The 12,880-nt window shown below is 38.4% G+C and overlaps 1 protein-coding gene across 10 annotated transcripts in view; it reads right to left on the bottom strand.

Moving 5' to 3' along the window:
- Positions 1-263: 263 nt before the first annotated feature.
- Positions 264-12,880, bottom strand: part of GNG2 (G protein subunit gamma 2) — a 122,859-nt gene continuing 110,242 nt past the window's right edge. For all 10 annotated transcript variants that reach the window (XM_055361514.2, XM_031001797.3, XM_031001802.3 and 7 more), the window contains one exon: positions 264-3,508. In XM_055361514.2, coding sequence (XP_055217489.1) covers positions 3,380-3,508 — 129 coding nt within the window. In that variant the 3' untranslated portion in view covers positions 264-3,379. The remainder of the gene's footprint in view (positions 3,509-12,880) is intronic.

Raw genomic sequence — 12,880 nt, 5'->3', positions numbered from 1 at the left:
TACTCCACCCTATCAGAGCCCTGGGCTCTCCTCACAGCCCCCACATTTCTCTGTCCCTAAAGGCTGTATCCAAGATGTACAGACCTAGTAAGAAATGCTTTTAGAGTGTCAAGTGAGTTTTTTCTTCTTTCGGACATCTCTATTAACAAAATCCTAAAGAAAATCAATGGATTCTTATTTCCTCATCCATTCATACCATCAGATCCTTCTCAAATTGACCACAGAATCAGTGGCCTTCACAATGAAATTGACTGCATATGAAATGAATCTGAAAATTCCATTTATTAAAACACATACATTGTCCATGTGGGATGAAAATGTGCACATCACATTCAGGTTTTCCTGCTTTAACAGTTCTGTAGTTCTCTCTTTGAAACACACACTCCACAGATCTTATATAGGAAAAATGTGAACAACTTTTGGGCTGAAAAACATTAATGCATACATAACAATTCATCATTGCCAAGAGCAGCTAGAAGCAAATATTTAGGAAGAAAGACAAAGAAGTATAAAAATTCCTAAAGACAGCATGCTTTATTTTCTCTAAATTCCATATGTGACTATGAGCGTATGGAGAAATCGTTTGATTTTTAAATTTATTGTTTTGTCCTTGGTAGGCAATCTCCTTCAAATATTATTAGCAAAATCAGACATAGATCAAAGTATTTATTTGCATCTTCTGATTGAAATTAAACAGTACTTGGTTTCAAATGTTTTAAAAATAACACTTTTTAAACTGGAGTTGATATTGAGGATCATGTAAAATTGTTCTTTATAGACTTTGCATTCTAAATATGAAGTTTATTGTTACTACTAATTAGTTAATTCCATGGCAGATTTTCATTACTATCGAATATATTATATGCAGAAACTAGGGCCTTAAATATTTAAGCTGACTTTTCCTATTAGTTATTCCTTAAGATAAAATTATGCTGGTGAAAATGACTGTTGAATTTCTCAAGAAATTAAACTCTTTAGAGGCATAAGTAATCGAAAGACTTTTTCCCCTGAATAAGTACAAATACCAAGAAGCCAAAACTCATATAAAGATTTTTGTATTATAATTCCATACTGTAAGACATAAAATTATGAAAAAGCCAAAACATTTTCCTTAAAATGCTCCCTAGAAATTGTAATTCCATCTTAATTGCTCCAAAGATCTAGATTTACATGGAAATATAAAGAGTCCTTCTGAGAAAAGGAAATGCTGTGAATAGTGGAAATCGTCTGGGCCTTCTAATGATGCCTCAGTCACCACCAAAGAGTGTTTTATTCATTCATGCTTGTTTTCATGTGACCACATACTCAATTCGTGTTTTGGCCCATGTAAAAACTGTGATATGTTTTAGCTTATTCCATAGTGTTACTAAGCTAATTGTACAATGCTGTAGTTTAATAAATACTCTGCTGTTTTTTTCACCCCTAAATCTTCATGGGCGTCCTAACTGTAACAAAAACCCCACAATTTGAACAGAAGAACAGAAGCATCTGGTTACAGAAGTGCATTCATACATTTCACAAATGTTTCAGTATCCTCTTCTCCCCGACCCCAGCATGAGCTTTAATTGGATGTATTTATTCTTTCACCAGCATGCCCATGAAGGAGCTAAGGAAAACATTTACCAAGTCTGTTTCAAAATCTGTCCTTGGCATATCAAACTTTTTCTCTTCCTTTTTCATGCTTTTTTTTTAAAAAACAGGAGAAAGCGAATAGAGAGGAAAGAGAGAATAAAATTAATTGGGAGATGGAGATGATATTTGGGGATTTGAAAGCAAACAAGATGTAAGAGAGGCCCTCTTTGACTGAAAATTACACAGAAAAAGGTGATCAAGGCTTCCAGGGCCTGCTGTTACTGATGGAGACTACAGCTACAATGAAAAATTAGTCTCACTACCATATCTTGGGGAAGGAGTGCTCTAGTTGCAAGGAATTTGTAAATAAAGGCCGAGAGACTCTAACAAACAAGATGGAGAACAGAAACAAAGATTCCATTAAAAAATTTGTTAAGTGAAAAACCAAGACCATCTCAGTGGACAAAAGAGCCAGAACTCTTCCTGGTAGAGCCGGCTGTGGGGACCGTACCTGCCGCCCAAAGAGTGGTGATTTGAGGTCCTTCTCCCTGGAGAGTGAATAGCTGGAGTTCTGAGAATGGTCACCTTCTCTGGAGCTGTGGGTTTATTTCTTCTGATACTTGAACAAAGGAGGGCCATGGTTTTCTTGTTAAGAGCACAAAAAATGTTCTTTTAATCTAGAATGTCCATGATTCAGGGAAAGAGGGAATTTACTCATACTCATGGCAAAAGCATTTCCCAGCTCATGGTGAATCCTTAACTCTCCTGCTTGGTGACAGTTGTGCTGCCCTGGGTCCTGGATAAACCAAAATGCTTTGGATTCTGGAAAACGTATTGAAGAGGCATTTATACCACTATTAACTAGGAGGTATTTTAGGTGTGGCTAAGGCTCTGAAGTAATCTCAGTTTTCAAAATACTGAGATTTTCTTTCCTCTCCAGGGTCTTTTCCCTCTCATTTCCTTTCCCAGCTTTAGAGTAAAACAACAAAACTTCTGAATGAATGTAACATAGGGACATTTTCATGCAATATTACTCAAAAATTGTCACAAATATATGAAAGCACCAGTCACAACACAGGATTTACTTTTACTTGCAGAATCAAAGCTATCATGTACACATGTTAGGAATAGTGAAAAGAGAACACAGACAACCGGCATTTTTTGTCGTTGTTACCATGAGGATACACCATGGGGAACATCTTCCTAAACATTTTGTGTGATCATTCTTAGAGTTCAATCTGATAGACCAGTCCAGCCTTATCTCCACACTACTCTAATGGGGAGGGGTGGAAGGAGGGGTGGAAGGAGGGGTAGAGGAGAAGGAAGAAAGAAAAAGAAAGGCACAGTGACTATACATCAATGCCATTAAGCTGAATTGCATCTACACGGGACAGCTCAGCTTATCAAAGGGTATTCTAAAGACAATATTCATTCCAAGAAGGTCACACATATCTTACCTCAGTACAGCTGTCTGTTTTAATTGTTATTTTTTAAAATATGAAGCAGAAACATGAGGATTTTGGGGGGGGGGACTGGGGGATAGCAGAAAAGAAGTGACACCAATTTTATTTTTATATATTCCCCTCCTCCAGGCAGTTCGTCAGAATCAGATCTCTTAACTCAGGATGTGGATCGGCTTGCATTCTCATAAAGGGGACCAGATCTTTAAACATGCATAGCCTGGATTTTCCAGAATGGTTCTCCTCGCTCTCTTCAAATGCCGTGGACTAGAAAGGTGCCCACTTTGCTAAAAACTCTACATCAATGTCCCAGGAGCCCGGAGGCTCTTCAGGCCCCTCTCAAAGACTTAAAGGATGGCACAGAAAAACTTCTTCTCCCTAAACGGGTTTTCTGAAGCCGGAACAGGGGTCAGGAGGGGGTCTTCCTTGGCATGTGCTTCACAGTAGGCCATCAAATCTGCAGCTGCCTTGGACACCTGGAAAGGGAGACAAAAACAACCAACACTGGAGTCTGGTACAGTCAGTCAAGGCCCAAGGCTTTAGAGCCCAATGTCCTGGCATCAAATCCTTGCTCCATGAAGCAAGATACTCAGCCTCTAAAAGCTTCTGCTTCCTCAGCTGCAAAGAAGAAAGTTGATGACACTGACCTCACAGGATTGTTGCCAGCAAGTCTGGGACTAGGTTAAGGTGAGTGAGGCACTTAGGGTGCAGAACCGAAGGAGGCACTCGCTGGCAGGGGCATGCAGGTGTCAACCCTGCACTTCCATAGCCCCGCAGGTGGCTGTCTCCTTCATTTTTTTTTTTTTTTTTTTTTGAGATGCAGTCTCGCTCTGTTGCCCAGGCTGGAGTGCAGTGGCTTGATCTTGGCTCACTGCAACCTCTGCCTCCTGGGTTCAAGCAATTATCTTGCCTCAGCCACCCTAGTAGCTGGGACTACAGGTGTGTGCCATGGTGCCTGGCTAATTTTTTGTACTTTTGGTAGAGACAGCGTTTCACCACGTTGGCCAGGCTGGTCTTGAACTCCTGGACTCAAGTGATTCACCTGTCTCGGCTTCTGAAAGTGCTGGGATTACAGATGTGAGCCACTGTGCCCGGCCCTCCTTCACTTTTGTGCTCCGATATCTCATTGCCCCACCCTAGTCCCAGCCCTGGTAACAAGGGTTAAATGAAAAAATCCCTGTAAATCATTTAGTGTCTGGCACATAGCAAGCTTTCCACACAGGCTAGCCATTATTATCATTTTGTAGTCGTGACTCTCTGCTTCAGGAATTGTGCTAGGGATGCCTAAAACCATGTCAATTTCCCTTTATAAGCAGATGCATCAGGAGATATATCTATGTATACACACACTATATAGAACATATTTTTATACTTCATATATATTAAAATTTATACCTGTGACTTTAACCAAGCATTGTGCCCTTTAGTGATGTTTCACTGGGAGGCCGTCACTGATTCTGGCGATGCTGTCATTTCTTACAACATATTTGTAGCTGCTTGTTACGAGTTCCCTGTAGTACCTTCCTTCAACCATCTTCACCAGAGGAAATTTTTACTACATTAGAGGGTGGATTTAGTTTCAGGAAATAAACTAAAAGTCATCTATAGCTACATCTGGGGACTAGGTAAATGATCAACCTGGGGAATGCCATTTGGGGTCAAATTTTTTTACATAAAATAACACATTTCCACGTGAAAGCAACACCACTGTACTACTATGAACGCCTTTCAAGTAACTACTGAAAGGATATCAAAGCAACTACTGAAAGGATAATCTAATTTAAGATTTGGGTGAATTATATTATTACTAAAGATAGTCACTGCCCCTTCCTACAAGAGGGACATACATGCCCACATGATGACATCAGACTTGCCCAGTGACATAAGCTTGCTCTGGCCAGAGAGATGTGAGCAGAATTTATGTGGATCAATTATGGGCAGAAACTTTAGGAGCCAATGCACAGTTTGCCATGTCCCTTCCTCTATACCACTTCGTCCGACTGAAATAATTTATGAGGAACCCTCTTAATTGATGCAGAGGTTTTAACAAATGGCATAGTGGCAATACCCTTGATTTGTTTCTTGTCCCAGGGCTGAGTTGATTAAACCTTTGTCACTCCTGCCTCAGCCTCCCGAGTAGCTGGGACTACAGGTGCATGCCACCATGCCTAGCTGGTTTTTCAAAAATTTTCTTGCTATTTTGCCCACACTGGTCTTGAACGCCTGACCTCAAGCCATCCTCCCGCCTCACCTTCCGGAGTCCTGGGATTACAGGTGTAAGTCACTGTGCCTGGCCTTTGTTACTTAAGGCTACTTCAACTTTATGATTTACTGGTTGGGTAGAGAAATCAGTTTCCTCTTCTCATCCCATAAACCGTTGAATTTTTGGGGTCTCTGTTCCCTTTGCCACAGAACAGATAGAAGCAACATTCCGGACAGAGGCTGCTCCATCTGCCAGCATCCCTGATGAAGGTGACATGATGTGGAGTGGCAGCTGATTTATGATTGACATGTGGTAGGAGTGAGAAGTGTGCCTGTGCTATTGCAAACCCCTAAGAATGAAGGGTAGGGCACCTTCTGTTACTACCACAACATCTAGCCAACCCTAATTGACATGAAGAGGTACAGGTATTGGTTTGTGTATTTGTTTCCTCTGGCTGTCTTGAACAAGTCATCACAAACTGGGTAACTTAAAACAACAGAAATTTATTCTGTTAGAGACTAGCAGTTTGAAATCAAGGCATCAGCATGGTTGGTCCCTTCTGGAGGCTCTGAGCGAGAATCTGTTCCATGCTTCTCTCCTAGTGCCTGGCGGTTGCTGGCAATCTTTGGTATCCCTTGGCTTATAGACATATCACTCCAATCTCTGTCTCTATTTTCACATGGAATTCTCTCCTGAGTGTCTGTGTCTTTATGTGGCATTCTCCTCTCTGTGTGTCCAAATTTCCCATCTCACCAGTTAGAGTTACCCTAATCCAGTATGATTCCTCTTAATTTGATTACATCTACAAATACCCTATTTCCAATTAAGGTCACATTCTAAGATTCCAGGTGGGCATAAATTTTAGGGGACACTAGTCAACCCAATACATGATACGTATGTAAAAATCAGTCTCACTTTTTAATAGACATTACAGTACTTATAAAAATATTTTTATTTTATACTTATTTTGTTCGACATTGAGTTAAATTTCCTCTTTTGATCTTCACAGTAATCCTGAGGTAAGAATTATTATCCTCTTTTTATAGATGAAAAATTGAGGCTCAGCAGATTATATAAGTTGTTCAATATCATAGAGCAAAGCACACAGCAGAAAAAGAACTTGAACTCGAATGTGTTGCCATTAAGCCACAGCCATCTGCATTATAAACTACTCAAATGTGGGCTTTGTTCCAAAGGTTGAAATTGAAATTCTTTATGAAATGCTTCTATGACAAAATGAAAGGAAACAGCCTGTTTATGTCTTAGCTCTCCCACATGAAAACAAAGGACAGACTTTCAGACTGAATTGAGATCACTTTTTTTCTTCGTTCTTTCTTCTTGTTTGAGCGATAGTCATTGTTACACCAAACAGGAGCTTAGCTGTTAGGCAGTGGAGACTGTAAATCAGTGATATCTAAAACTCATTTGTTACGAAGAGAAGCAGCACCGTTCATCCCTACCCGTTTGCAACACTCACATACAACTATGTAGCATGAATATTCAAAATCTTTTTATGATACAGGAAGTACTATACTAGGAAAATTTAATAACTTAGAGCTGCTCATATCTTTATATTTGAACATTTGATTCTGAATGGTTTCCTTCTTAAAATATATTATGTGTTTTATCTTGTTTCCTCAACAAGATTGCAATCTCCTGTGGGCAATGCTCCAACAGTGTCAGAATCCCAGCAGTAATTAGAATAATTGCTAATATTTATCAGCCCTTGCTATGTGTCAGAACTGTGCTAACCACTTTACATACGGTATCTTATTTAATCCTTACAACAACATTATGGGTCACAAGCTATTATCATTCTCATCTTAAATATGTGAAGTGGAGGCTTCATTAAGTGTTTGCCCCAGGTCCCACAGCTCCTGAGCTACTGAGTTGTGAGTCTCAATGTCCCTGACTTAATCTTCATGAACATTCCTCCTTTCTAACCTGTGGCTGTCTTCCTTGTCCTTTGCCTTATAATGAGTCACAGCAATAGTCTGCCTAGCAGATCTTTCTGCTTTCTGACAATCCCTGCTAACATTTTGCACACAGCTTCTTCTACATTCCTATGCCTACTTCTTCCATGAAGATTTCCCCAATAACTCCAGAAAATCTCTCCCTTTTCTGTCCTGTTGATTCTTCCTCCAAAGATATCTCAAATTTGGCTCCCTTCCTGTTATATCTATTGCAGCTACCCCAGTTCATACTGCAGTCTTCTCTCTTTGTGATTACTAAAATAACTTTGTAAATAAAGGCAATTAATTTGGATTACCCCAGGGTTCCACAGATCGAATTCGGGGGGTGGTATGTGAACTTCAAATAATACAAAAAATTTACATCTTTATTTTTCACTAACCTCAAATGGAAATATAACACTTCCTGTCATTATAAATATAGACAACACACTGCAGTAGCCCTAGCAGTACATGTGACTTGGCCACTGATAGATACCAGATACTTTCAATCACATTATATTCATTGTAGACACCTCAACATTGCATTTATGTTCATCCACCTTATGATTGTAGACCTATTAGATCTTACATAATCAGTTAACAAAGGAGTACCTATGTATAACTACATCACATATATTTTTAAAAATTGATATTTTAAATATTTTAAAGAATATTATTTAAAATGTTTTACAAAAATATTCTAATGACCCTCATGTCAATATAATTAGTTTCTTTTGTAATTTAAAAACATGATTCTAAGAAGGAGACCATAGGCTTGAGCAGACAGACAAATGAGTCAAGAGCACAAAAATGTTTAATTATCTCAGTTTTAAATGACTTCCTGTGTTCATAACTATGCAGGAGTAGTATTCTCCATACTGTAACTAGAAAGATATTTTAAAAATACAAGTGGATTCCTATCATTCTCCTATTTAAAACCTTCAATAACTTCTCATTGTAATTTGTAGAAAACCAAAACTTTGTAAAACAGCCTGTGGGTATTGCATGTTTTGGGCTTCCCCCTCTCTCCAATTTCATGTTGTAGCATTCTTCCCTCTCAAATATCTCCTTTACTTTTTGAAAGCTCCAAGTTCCTTTTTGCCTCAGAGTGTCACATATTCAGTATCCTAGAATATTGTTCTCTTCATCTCCTCAATGGGTTGGCTTATCGTCTTCCTTCAGAAGTCAGCAGAAATACCACCTCCTTGCAGAACCTTCACTGATCGCCTCATCCACAGTGACTTTCCTGATTATTTTCTCTCAGAGTACTTTCTCACATTCTTCTCTTTCACAGAAATTATAAATTGCTATCACAGTTTATAATTACGGACATCGTTTGTTTATTTGCCATTTAATATTTGCCTTTCCCTTTAGGCTCTGGGCTCCACGAAGGCAGGAACCACACCTGTGTTATTTACTACCGTATAATCAGTGCCTGACACATATTCAACACTCATAGTAATTGCTGAAGGAGTTCTCAAACATAATCTTCTTCGACAGATATTTCATGCAACGAATATTTACTGAGCATCAAATATGCCAGGTGTAGTCTGGATACTTGCAATAATCAGGGAACAAAATATACAAAGATGCTTGTCCCTGTAGAGTTTATACAGCATTCTATACTTCCAATTTTGGCTATGACAGAGTAATAAGGGCCAACTAAACTCTCCTGCCTTAAATTAAAAACTGGGCAGAATATATGAAGAAATAATTTTTAACTGTTAGACAATAGGCAGCACAGAGGAGTGATCCCTGAGAGAAGGGAGATAAGATAAATTCTACAGTTGCCCCAGCTTACTGCCTGCCACTGCACAGGGAGGGAGTACCCAGACAGAGTTCAGCAATCTCCCTGAGTTGAGGAGAGAATAGCAGAGAAGAAAGAATTACACTAGGGGAGAGAAAGCTCTTAAGGCCTCTGGAGGATTCATCTTGAGTCTTTAGCTGAATACTGATTGGCACATGCGTAGGAGAAAACCACTTGGGGCTATGCAAAGAATATCAGGAAGGAGCAAGTAAAACAATCCTGGAGATCACATAGGGCCAGAGTAGAAAGGCTTCCCAGCACACAAGACATTGAGTAGAGTCCTAACAAAGTTATTACTTCATTAGTGATGCCATATAGCCCCAGGTTAAATGTTGTGGACCCACCTATCGAAGTTGAAAAGTTGAAAAGTAAGTCTTGAATAGATCAAAATGTTTCCAAGTAACTTAGCTGTTATTTTAACAATTGTTAAATACTTTAACAAAAGTAACAATTGTTATTTTTAAACAATTGTTATTTTAACAATTGTTAATATCGTCCACATGATCAAGAAGGTAGAATAAATCAACACATGATAAAAAGACATACAGAAGATATAAAAAGGCACAAATCAAATATGTAGACATGAAAAAATACAATGAGATGAAAAATACAATCAATAGAATTAGCAGATTTATAGACATGAATATTGTTAAAATAACAATTGTTAATATTGTCCACATGATCAAGAAGGTAGAATAAATCAACACATGATAAAAAGACATATGGAAGATATAAAAAGGCACAAATCAAATATGTAGAGATGAAAAAATACAATGAGGTGAAAAATACAATGAATAAAATTAGCAGATTAGCCACTGTAGAAGAAAGATTAGTGAACTTGAAGATAGCAATAGAAACTATCCAAAATGAAGTGCAGAGAGAAAATAGACTGAAAAAAAAAATGAACAAAACACACTGAGATAGGAGACAACTTCAAATGACTTAATACACATATAATTGGAGTCCCTAAAGAAGCAGAGAGATATGGGGAGTGAAAGATAGAGAAAAAATATTTGAAGATATAATGGCTGAAAAATTTCCAAATTTAATGAAAACTGCAAATCCACAGGTTCAAGTAACTCAAGAAACCCCAAATGAAGAAACATAAATCAAACGACACCAATGCACAGCATAATCAAATTGCTTATATGGTATTTGAGTGGGAGAATGGTGAGAATAGGCAATGAAACATAGTGGTTATATAGAGAATGCTGGAAGGTAGTAAGTTCATAAGAAAATAAAAATGTAGATCAGGGTAAAGGGGATTGAGAGAGTGTGTTGGTGATGGTAGGGAGGGGTCTGGGGAACAGGTTGCAATAGTTAAGCTTAATTAAGAAAATAATCAATCTTTTGGTAGAAACTTACAAAATGAAAGTTACAATAAAATAAATGGTGACCCATTGACTTATATTCTAACGAAGCACTCAGAATGCTGTGTTGTGAACAGTACTCTATGGGAGTCAAGGGTAGAAGCAGAGACCACCCTGGAGGATACTGCTTTATCAAAGTGAAGGGCAACAGGGATTCAGAATAGAGTAATAGCAGTGGAGGTGGTACAAAGTAGTCTAATTCTGGATAAATAGCATTTGAATGTAGAATCACCAGGATTTTCTAATGGATTAGATGCACAGTATGAATAAAAAAGGAAAATTAAGAATAACTCTAAGTTTTTGGACCAAGCAAATGAAAAATGAACTTGCTGTCAGTTGAGCTGGGTAGGGCTATGGCAACAGACTTTTGGGGGTGAAGATCAAGAATGCAGTTTTAGACAGATTGAAACTGAAATGTCTATTAGTGAGATGTAAGATGCTGGAGTTTGAGATAAATAATTGGGCTACAGCTATACATTTGGTAATCAAGGTCCTAAAGATGGTACACTAAGCCTTGGGAACTAATAAGATCACCAAGAAAGTAGAGCTGAGTAATGAATGAACCCTAGGACCCTTGAATGTAATAAGTTGGAGAGCCTAAGACAAACCAGAGGAGAATTAAAAGGAGTAGCCTGTGAAAGTAGGCATTACTAAGAGGCAAATAAAGAAAGTGTTTCAAGGCACAATGAGTCATCAATCATGTCAAATGCTGCCAAGACATCAAATAAGATGAAAACTAGTAACTATTAAATTTAGCAGTCTGGAGTCATTGGTGATCTTGATGAGAGAAGCTTCAGTGGAATGGTGGGTGTGAAAGCCTCATTGGAATGGGTTTAAGAGTAAATGGGCCTTCTGCTCCTTCTTCTTCCTGGACAATTCAATCTTAAAATGATTAGGTAGGACCAAGCAAGTTAGGATTTTACATTAGCTCAGGGACTCATGATGGGATATCAGAGCTGAAGTAGGATAAGGAGAACATCTACGCAGGGTCCAGCCTGGTAAGGAATATAGGAACCTGAATGAATGTGCAAGGCATCCATGTGGGGAGAGGAGGCCATGGAGTGGAAGCTTGGTTCCCTACAAGACAGTGACCAAACAAGGATAAGGGGAGCCAGGTGTCTCACTGCAGGTGAAGGGAGTTATAAATACGGAAAGTAGAAAACTGGAATGAACCCTGCAGTGTAGGGTAGGAATTGGTGGTGTCAGTGAGAACTTACGGTTGCATATACACATACATACAGATATAGAAAGAAATATAAATGGAGGGGGGGATGGAAGAGAGAGAGACAGACTGATTGTATGACTGTATTTTCTAGCTCTATCCACTGAGAGGTCCTGGGGGCAGCAACACTTCAGCAGTGAGCACATTTGGCATCTAGATCTTGGTTTCTAAATACCATTCTCAAAGGAACCAGGAACCAGTGCTCTTTGGAAAAAAGGATGATTCCAGGACTGGGGCAGGGAAAACAAGGGGAGCTTAGAACATGTTTCTGTGCCAAAAACTGAGAAAGTGCTCAAAGAATGAGGGCAGCATGCCAAAAGGACACAATAACCACTTTCAGTCTGTGCCAACGGAAACATCAAAATACATGATGATAGTAGCAGACTGTACACAACTGAATGAAAGAGGAAATTCCTTCCCAAATTCCAAATACTTTTTAACTTCAAAAAGAAAACAGATAGGTTTGTGTGGAGAAATCTGGAAAACACATTAGTCAGGTAGTGAAACTTAACATTACCAGTCAGTAACAATTTGAGATAATGTCCCACCAATAGAATACAATGAAATGAATACTCCATTAGCTCTATGATATTAATGCCAAAGTTTTGTTACCTGAATTTAATTATAATTATCTGAAAAACCCAAACTGAGTGACATTCTAAAAAATAAATGGCCTCTAATCTCCAAAAGTGTCAAGGTCATGAAGGTCACGGAAGTCTAAAGAACTGTGCCAGACAGGACAACTCAATGCAATAAATGATTCTGAACTTGGTCCTCTCGCTAAAAGGGACATTACTGGGATGATTTGCATACTTAAATGGGATCTCAGGATTAGAAGGTAGTAATGGGTCAGTGTTAATTTCCTGATTCTGATGATTGTATTATGAGTATGTAGAAGAATGTCCTTACTTGTAGAAAATACACATTACAGTATTCAGAGTTGACAGGACATCTTTTGACAACTTATTCTCAACTGGCTCAGGAGAAAACAAAATTGTTTGCACCATACATGCAAATCTTCTGTAACTTTGAGATTATTTCCAGAATAAAAATGACTTTGCAAAAGAAAAGGAAAAGAGAAATTAGAGATGGTGGATATAGATATTTTTTTCAAAGTCATACTGCAAAAAATGTAAACAATTGAGGCCGTTGCTAGAAGGGGAAGTGGAGGGATTGAGAAAAAAACCAAATTTTATTTAAGATGGAGAAATAACACCATGTTTGTATGATAATGGAAATGATGTAGAGAATCAAAAACTGATGATGCAGGATAGACAGAAGGTGGAAGAATAAA

The sequence above is a fragment of the Gorilla gorilla genome, chromosome 15 (assembly GCF_029281585.2).
Source record: "Gorilla gorilla gorilla isolate KB3781 chromosome 15, NHGRI_mGorGor1-v2.1_pri, whole genome shotgun sequence".
Classification (NCBI taxonomy): Eukaryota; Metazoa; Chordata; class Mammalia; order Primates; family Hominidae; genus Gorilla; species Gorilla gorilla.
Note: the sequence above shows the minus strand (reverse complement) of the source record. Positions and strands in the feature narration are given on the sequence as shown.